The sequence below is a fragment of the Anoplophora glabripennis genome, unplaced genomic scaffold (genome assembly GCF_000390285.2).
Source record: "Anoplophora glabripennis isolate ALB-LARVAE unplaced genomic scaffold, Agla_2.0 scaffold113, whole genome shotgun sequence".
NCBI classification, from domain to species: Eukaryota; Metazoa; Arthropoda; class Insecta; order Coleoptera; family Cerambycidae; genus Anoplophora; species Anoplophora glabripennis.
The window spans coordinates 1-9,235 of record NW_019416240.1 but is presented as its reverse complement, the minus strand read 5'-3'; the positions used below and the strand labels follow the sequence as shown (position 1 = coordinate 9,235).

At 29.4% G+C, this 9,235-nt stretch overlaps 1 protein-coding gene across 3 annotated transcripts; it reads right to left on the bottom strand.

Moving 5' to 3' along the window:
* Positions 1–5,839: 5,839 nt before the first annotated feature.
* On the bottom strand, positions 5,840–8,896 carry LOC108905963. 3 transcript variants are annotated; one of them, XM_018709051.1, is made up of 4 exons: positions 8,169–8,896; positions 7,406–7,538; positions 6,644–6,773; positions 5,840–6,121 (listed from the first exon to the last, which is right to left on the bottom strand). In XM_018709051.1, exons 1-4 carry the CDS (start codon positions 8,765–8,767, stop codon positions 6,057–6,059), a joined length of 927 nt encoding a protein of 308 aa, XP_018564567.1. In that variant the 5' UTR covers positions 8,768–8,896; the 3' UTR covers positions 5,840–6,056. The 3 variants fall into 3 exon arrangements, with proteins under 3 accessions (XP_018564567.1, XP_018564565.1, XP_018564566.1); XM_018709049.1 differs by having other exon boundaries at positions 5,840–6,114; XM_018709050.1 differs by having other exon boundaries at positions 5,840–6,108.
* Between the last annotated feature and the right edge of the window lie 339 nt (positions 8,897–9,235).

The window sequence follows — 9,235 nt, the reverse complement described above, 5'->3', positions numbered from 1 at the left end:
GCACTTTAAAAAAGGTTCTATGAGTATTTCCTGAAAAATGCATTGGTTTTTGGTTATTTCACGTTCAAACTTTCAATTTTGGCGTTTGACGAATAAGAACCATCCTTCAACAAGCTATTAATCCGCTTGTAATGGCTCTACAGATACCATAAATACACTATTCTTTTTGTTTTTTATAGGCTAAATTTTTTATCACAATGATTTTTTTATATAAAATACTTACTTTTTGAACTATTCGCGAAAAACCGTTTGAAAGTGTTTTTTTTTTTTTGTTAAAAATGTACACTCCCACTCGCGAATAAGTCGAAAAGTATTAACTTTCAGAAAAAACTTTATAGAACAAAAGTTGCTTAGAATTAGTCAATATATTCATTCCCCCAATTATTTCAATGAAACATTTTTCACCCCCGAGAAGGGGTGGCAATGGTGGCATCCACCCCCAGGGTAAAAGCAACCCCCGGTACAAGGTCAACTTTGAAGTAGAGGGTAAGTAGAACCTAAATCCCAATTTTTATGAAAATCGGTGCTGTTTAGCAAAATTATACGGGAAAATGGTCATTGACTGGACTATAAATTGAAAACGTTTTTTTTTTTTTCAATTTTGAGATGAAAATTGACAGAAGTAAACAAACTTATAATTATTTTTCGTTTTGTATTTGTTTTCTAGTAGTTCCTAACAAACACATCAACGAAAGAAAAAATTCTCCATTTGTGGAGAGTTGAAATCACAAAAAGAAATTTGACCAAAGTGTTATTTTTACAGTGTATAGACCCATTGCAAATATGTCTGTCGTGCGAAACTTGTAAAATTAAAAATGTTTAACAATTTCATTTAAAAAAATTAATTTCTGGTGCCGATTTAGAAAGGCTAGCCAAAATTTTGTCTGAATTATTTATGATTTAGTTAATATGTTTATGATTTATTTAATATTAAAATTAACATATTTTATAGGGAAAATCTTTCGATCGAGTGGTTCTTCAATGAAACCACAGGTCCCTATGTATATATACCTAAAGGCGTTGAATATGACTAGATTAATATGAATTGCTTTTTTTACCTGACAGTATTTACCCTTTTTACTAAATTTTAAACATGTACCTATTCTAATAATAATAGGTGCCTCTCGTATTTTAACTCTATTTTAAAGGCATCTTATAAAATGAAGTCAAACAACTGTTTGAATTCACTTGAAATTTTATGTAAAACATTTTTGAATTTGTTTGAATTAGCCTAATGCCTTTAAAATAAAAATTTTAAATTTTAAAAAATGTATTTTTTTTAAATTAGTTCTCAGCTATAAGAAGTGATACACCTATATCTAACTTAGGTAAGTTCTGTCAATTTATCAAAAATAGGCGTAGATACAAAACAAAAAATTGCATATCACAAGAATGAAATTTTCCTGTAACATTAAATTATAACATTATGCAAATTTTGTTTTTAATATATGGTGATTCATAGTTATTATAAAATAAATAAAATTATTATAAATTCGTGTCCAACTATTTACAGGGGGTCAGAAAATAAGGAGGTATTTCAGTAATATTGTTGGAAAAATTACGTTTCCAAAATAATTGTATTTATTGTATTTCTAATTTAGTCTTTCTCGCCGTCTATATTTATTTTATGAAACAAATTCCCAATTTGTGTCAACTGAATCTTAAATTTTAGATTATCTTTTAACTGTATAAAGGTGTATTTAACGTATTTACTTATTACCTGGCCTTCCTATAGATATAAAATAATATTTACATATTACAATAAAGGACACATTTATCTTGTATATACAGGGTGATTCAGAACTTATGCGAAAAAAAATTTGAATGTACAGAGGGCTCTTACAAATATAATTTTGTTATCAATAATTAATAACATTTACTTGTAGTTTCAATTAATAAAATAATTTGACATACCTGCGATATGTTACAACAACTGTTCAAAATTTGGTTTACCAACGTGTAAACACATTTGGGCCCATTATACCCAGTTTCTACGAACTAACACAAATGCTGTCTTGCTTCACCATAGCATAAATGTTGTATTGCTTCACCGTAAATTAAAACGATCTACATCAACTCCCGAGTTGCTGTAAACGTAAGCCAGTTTTGACACTTGAAAAACTAATGTAAACACTATTCGGAATCACCTGGTGCCACGTGGAGAGAGCGCATTGCGTACAGCGCACAACGCGAATGACGCTAGAGATTGCAGTAGTTCAGCTATGTAAGGGTTGTAAATACTATACAAGGTCGGAAAGTTACCGCCCATTTCGCCCACAAATAAGATCCACTTCTTATTTGTGGAAGGGCGAAATGGGCGGTGACTATTAGACGCTTTCATTATAGCCATCTTTCTCTATCGCACGGATTTCTATGACTTACTTTATCGCTCTCACGTAACGGCCGATGAACCATGGGGACTTTCCGACCCTGTATACTAAATAATTTTTTTACGTGGGTAAACTATAAGGATTTTGCAAATTTTTATTTTACGATATTGACTCCATTTTGCAAGACGCATCTATTCCCAAATTTTTTTGAATCAGTTGTGAATCACCCTGTATATTACTTTTAAAGGATATGTATGTAGATATTCATGTAGCATTTTACCCACTTTATATATTTTGCTTTATACTTAGAGAAAACAACAAATAAGAAGAAACAGAGTATCGTATTTATTTGCGTTTTTTATAAATAGAAGTCTTTAGAATAGAATAGAAAAACGTTTTCATCGAACTACAATGATCTAAATTCTAAATGTTGAAATGACTCTCCAGCAGTGTGGGAAATATATTGAAGCAAATTGTGGCACAAACTGTGTTGGGCAAAGCTTTAGTTGTCTGCCAACTAAAAACATTTTATTTCTTCTATCACATTATCTATGCTTATAGAATATTTTCGTTCATCTCCCTTACTATTAGAGGTACACTCCTCAAATTTGTACCTATGCCATTGAAAAGAAAAACAAACTTGGTTGTTTTTGCGGTCGGATCAGAAGTAGGTACAACTATTGATGGTATTTTGAGACTTATTTAGGCATCGCTAATCGTGTAATACAATAAAAGGAAAAATATATAAATATTTATCCATTATTCTTTTTAAATAATGTTACCACCTCGAAGTCTTGGAGAACTAGTGATAATTTGATGAATGTAATTTGATTCCTGATCTTTTTGAGTATTTATTCTCTTGACTATTCAATTTCCAAATATCGATAATATGCCCAATAGACGACTTCTCGGAGAGGAAGGAATATTTTCAAACAGTTAAGAATGGATTTTAAATAGGAACAATACTGTCAGAATCCATAATGAATTTTGTGGAGAAAAATCTCATGTTACATTATCCGAAATATAACGAAAAACCGAGTTTTTTACACTATTAAGTTAGGATATATCTAAAACCTGACGTGAAGACTTTGCCATTTTTTTTTCAGTAGTCAGTACAAGTGCAAAAATATAACGAGGTACAATGTTACATGAATAAATCTACACATTTAGTTTACACATAATAAAAAGCAACTCAATTGTTAAAAATAATATTTATATTGCAAACAAAATGTACACATTTACATACAATGCTGTTAAGAATATATTTGTTAGCACTGTGTATATAAAATTGTTGATTTATTTGCTATAAATAAATTTTAAAATTGCACTAAAATATGTTACAAAATGAAGTAGCTACTAAACTGCTTTAACCTGCAGTACAGACAAATAAATACATATATTATTATTATTTTTTGTACACTTTTAATGTATCTATATATCTACATTAATGAATATATAGATTTATAAAGATGCAACATATTTTTTCAATTCATTCCACCTGGTGACCTGTTACTTAAAACTTAACAGTTTCAAGCTGTGCTAAAGTGTTAAGACTCAGATTGTTCAATGCTATCTCACTGATCGTCAAACACTTTTCCTCAAATGTATGGGGTTCCCCAAGGTTCAGTGTTAGGTCATCTTTTATGTATATATGTAAAGTTTATGAACACGCATTGATATGGACCATATAAAATAATTACCTATATTGTAAAATAGATTCTGTCATTTTGAAAATTTACAAAGTAGTCTTTTAATATTTAGCAAACTTCCACTATTTTTTTCACATGTTCATATTTTATTCATCCAATCGGCGATCGCATTATCTCGATTAATATTGAAGACGCTAAAACTTAGGAATATTTAGTTGACAGTGCCAACGTGCAATGTTGATTGCCTAAGCTCAGCGGTCACGTGACTAATAATAATTTATGAAAGATTTGTATATATGTAAAAATTAAGTCACTAAAAATCACCAAAATTGGCCAACAAATTGAAACCGGTTCTGTTTTTAATTTCTTATGAAGCTATTAAGATTCAATTTTTGTTACATGCACCATTATAAAATTTAGTTTCTTGATCAATTTATTGGCTGAAAAATTGATAAAAGTAGTTTTTTACAAATACATAAAACTAAAAATAATTTTTTTTAATAAAAAATTGAACTTTGTCGTAAATATAGAATAAAATGATTAGAATATAAAAAAGCAACTATAGTTTCAGGCTTTCAAAAGTGTTATATTTTTTTCCCACAAGTTCTATGCGTTTTAGCGTATTATTTATCAAAATAGTGATGGTAGAAAAAAAATTGGAAAGTAACACAGCCACACAAAAAAAAAGTTGTCTGTACTTTTCATGCGACATATGTTATCCGTAGTATTTTTGCCTCCTGATCACGAATCCCGTGTCAGAATTGAGCCATCACATCAAAGGAATTTCCTAACCTCAAAAAAATGTCAAAAATAACAAAAATTCACGAAAAAGTGCAAAGAAAAATACAAAAAATGTTTTTTTCTATATTCAAATCTTCATTTATATGAACATTAATTCACAGTCAGAATTGATGGTTCATTTCTTAATCTCAAAAAAAATGGGTCAATTAAGGTCAGACATCACGAATTTTCAAGAAATAACAGATTCGCGCCAAATTTGGTACACGGGGGATTTCGGGGTCACTGATCGCGAATCAATTCTGCAAAATTCAAAATCACGGATCCAAGATGGCCCACCAAATTTTCAAAAAATAACACGTACGCGTCAAATTTGGGATACGCGAGTTTTCGAGGTCGCTGATTACGAATTCGAGGTCAGAATTGCGAAATTCATTTTGTAATATTTTTGTTTACTTTATAACCCGAGTACCCAATCATGTTTTAACCTTTTTAAAGTACATAGGCAATTGATTAAATTTTCTAAAACTAATTTTGTAAATCTGATCTCTGATAGATGTAGGACCATAAAAAAATAATACCCTTTCTTAAAATTATTTTATTGACTACTTAATGAGACAAAATAAATATTTCATTATAAATGGCACAAAATTGCACAACTAGAATATGGTAACGTAAGTAATATAAAATATAAAGAAAAAAGCATATCAAACAAAGAGAAAATGTTATAATATGATTTATTTTGTATAAATTTCCTTTTATAAGTTTAATATACTTTTTGTACACATAATAATATTTTGTATGAATAGACTAGAAAAGGAAGTAATTTCATTTTTTTCACACAATACTTAGTTATGAGATGAACAAAACTTCTTAATACTAATAAATTGTTTAAAAATGGCATTACTTTTTGGCAAAATTAATAAACTATCTCAAAATCTTTTTATATAAACAACCTAATTTAGAGTAGGTACGAATGTTTTTAAAAGTATATATAGTATATAAAATAAAAAATAAGGTAGTTATTCTGACTTTGGTTAAATTAAAAATCGAAATGTACTTTCGATATCAAAATTATATTATGACAGTTAATACTGTTAATACATTTTTAGTAAGCAATAATTTAATAAAACTTGTCACAGTATAAACAAATCAAAAATTCAGTCACCGAAAAGTTAATAATTTGTTAAATTTCCGTCTACCAAATATAATCAATTGATAACTATTAAAAACGATGAATTGATAATTTTTCAAATAAAATAAATGTTAATAATTGAGTTAAAAATAATACGCAATGCGAAACTGTTGTGTTTATCCATATTCGGATTGAATTGAAAGACTAAATTGTCCAGGAGTAATTGTTGTTCCGTGATACCATACTCGAGTGTCCACTAAAACTAAACACTTTATATTATAGATAAAAAAAATAGGAATAAGTAACAGTAATTGCATTTCACAAAGAAAAGTTATTAATAAAGGGACAAGGATCGCACAAAATGAATGAAATGCAGACAGATGTCCTATGTCCTATTAATATTTGTTAATTTCATTCGCAAAACCATTTCAAAATGCAATTCTAAATAAAATGCAGAAATAGTAAGATCTTTCTATCAAAGCTATTTCTATGTATTGGTCTTTGTTAATGGTGATGTTAGAACAAGAACCCAGGATTTTCCTTTGAAAGATTTCATCCTAACAATTTTAATGTTAGGCTTATAATAAATTACTCTATGAATCTTTTTTAATTGTAGTATTGCCTGCAACTTTTTAAGGAAGCCAAATCATGCTTAAATAACTATCTAAATTGGTTTAGTTTTATCCAAGAAAGTTGTCCTTAAAATATGGTCTATTCATTTTGGTACATCCATGCGCAAGTGGTTTGTTTAATTTTATTAAGTTTATTTAATTAAATAAATTCCAACAAACCTGCGTCTCCTGGTTCTGCTAAAAAAGATAATGGTTTGCACACATGGTGACATTCTGGAGGAGGATGCAAATGCCATATTTTAGATCCCTTCAGCTGTGCCTGCCACATTAAACGGTTAATAAAGTCTAGCTGAAACATAATTACATAAATACATTTTATAAATTTACTAGCATATCGTTTAAATAACAAGGTATCAACGAAAGTTTTAAAACTCATTTGCCACCAAAAGAAATCATTGTAAATAAAAAAAAGTCATGTGGCACCGTCTATATCAGCAGTTCCCAACCTTTTTTATTTGTAGATCATCAAATGACAAAGTATCTTTTTGCAAAGATGCATTGTGAGATCTAGATAAAATCAAGATCAAGAAATTGTTTTTGTTCTTATACTTCAGAGAAGCAGAAGAGAATCTCACCTTTTAACAGCTGTGTCAAGATTATGTACTATTTATCATAAAATATTGTGAAAAGTCAAGAATTTAAAGGCCGGGAGCAAATTTCATTAACGATTTTGATAACTTTCTTGCAGCTAAACATTGTTTAATCCTACTCTCCAGGATAGCATTAATTAAAAAAATTATTTCTGTAAAATTTTGAAAAAACTTCTCTTTTCGGATTAATAAGAATTTATGACGGACTGATAACAGCCAGTTGGGAAACACTGATTTGTGTAACTGAAAACCCAATTTTATTACTGTGACTTTTTTATAAACAGGTAAGTAGATATTAAAGTGGTAACGTAATTAATGCTAAAAAACTTACATGCATAGTTGCACCATCATCATATCCCATGAAGACATACTCTTTTGAAGGAATTTCACTATCATCTGGCAAAAAATGTGGCTTTGGATAGTGTTTTCTCATTTCTTGTAGTATAAGTGGATGACAATTTCCCCTAAAAATAGATAATTACACCCTAGTCATTTTGGACACTAAAGTAAAATTTATGCAAGTCGTCTACAGTCAACCTCGGTTACAATATAACCACTGCAGTGAAACTTATGTCAAAATGAGCAAATTTTAAATCGAAATTCCCTCTAAAGTCAATGGAGAAAATACATGTTTATTGAATTAGTACATTACAAACCTTTCCATAAAATGAACCAGTTACTAATTAAATTTGATAATATATTTGCTTACAATGAATTTGGCCAAAAAAATCATACATTGGAGTAAAAGCAATGGTTGTGTCTCAGGTCGTGTTAATTCTGTTACAGAAATTAATCAAAATGGATATATAGGGGATATATAGGTATGGATTCCTACATTGATTAAAGTGTTCTCAGCAATATAGCTGAATTAGGAAATTATTCAGATGTCATAAAAATAAAACGAATTTTTAAATAAACGAAAATAACAGATTATTTTATAGAAAGTGAGTCGAGAGAATCGCATCAAACTCCAGAAATGGATTCTACGCGTCAAAATAATTTGTTTTCAGTTACATAAATATAATTTGACTTCCTTAATAAGTTTTGGAGAAACATCTAGTATTAAAAGAAGAATGTTATAAGTAGGTACTTACCATCCAACATACCAAGATTTTTCTTTAGGATTATTTTCCATTCGTTCCTTTGTCATAGAAAAAACATCTCGGAGAGAAATAAAATTGGATTTGAAATGTAAAAACTGGCATTCATCATCCACACTTTTAAAAGCGTCCTCTACGCTGTTGTACAATTCTTCAAAATATTTTAAAGAAAATGTATGTCGAGCTGGCCAATGCAAAAATGCTTGTTTTATTAACACTGGCTTAGAAGTAAAAGCATGCGAGGAAAATTCAGATTTTGTAGCGTTCAATAACACTATCGGTGCGGATACATTGATACAAAAACTACAATTGGCTGATGGTCGAACAGCCTCCCACACAAAATAATTGTTGCGGATAATACATCTTATCCCCAAAAAATAATCCAGTAATATGTGAAGCACATTTGATTGATACAAAATATAAATTAATATCAAGATGACAAATAAAAATATGATTATTGTGTTGTAAGTATCTTTAATTCCAAAACAATTCTTTTCCAAATCTTCAGTACATAAACCTAAATTGACATAGTCTAGACTTAATTTCATAAATTTTTTTCTGACTTGGTAATTTTTTTTATCTTTATTAGACATGACTGGAAATGGAAGAACATTTTTACTTTTCAAAATTTTGATTTTTGTGTATACACTTAAACTGGTCGACACATAAATCCGAAAAAAATACAATACAATAACACTATAACCTAATTAATTACTTATGCATAACAAAGATGTTAAGAATAGGATAGGATAAATTCTGCTGTTCAATGGTTAGTTTAAAACAGATCAAGCTGCTTTCGTTTTGTAGAATTTCTAGAGCTGAGAACTACTTAGTACTACTTCTACAGATTTTGGATATTTTCATTTGATAAATTCGAACGATAAGGATTTAACCCGCAATATAATAGACGAACAATACAGATCGATCTGTGCAGTTTCAACGTGCTTACAGTTCAGTGCGAACAACCGAGCTGAGCGGACGTGCTTGTTTGTGAGGTAAAGTGATTGCAACGAGCAAAATCTACCTGCCTTTATTAAGGCTACCTGGAAAGAATCCCTTTC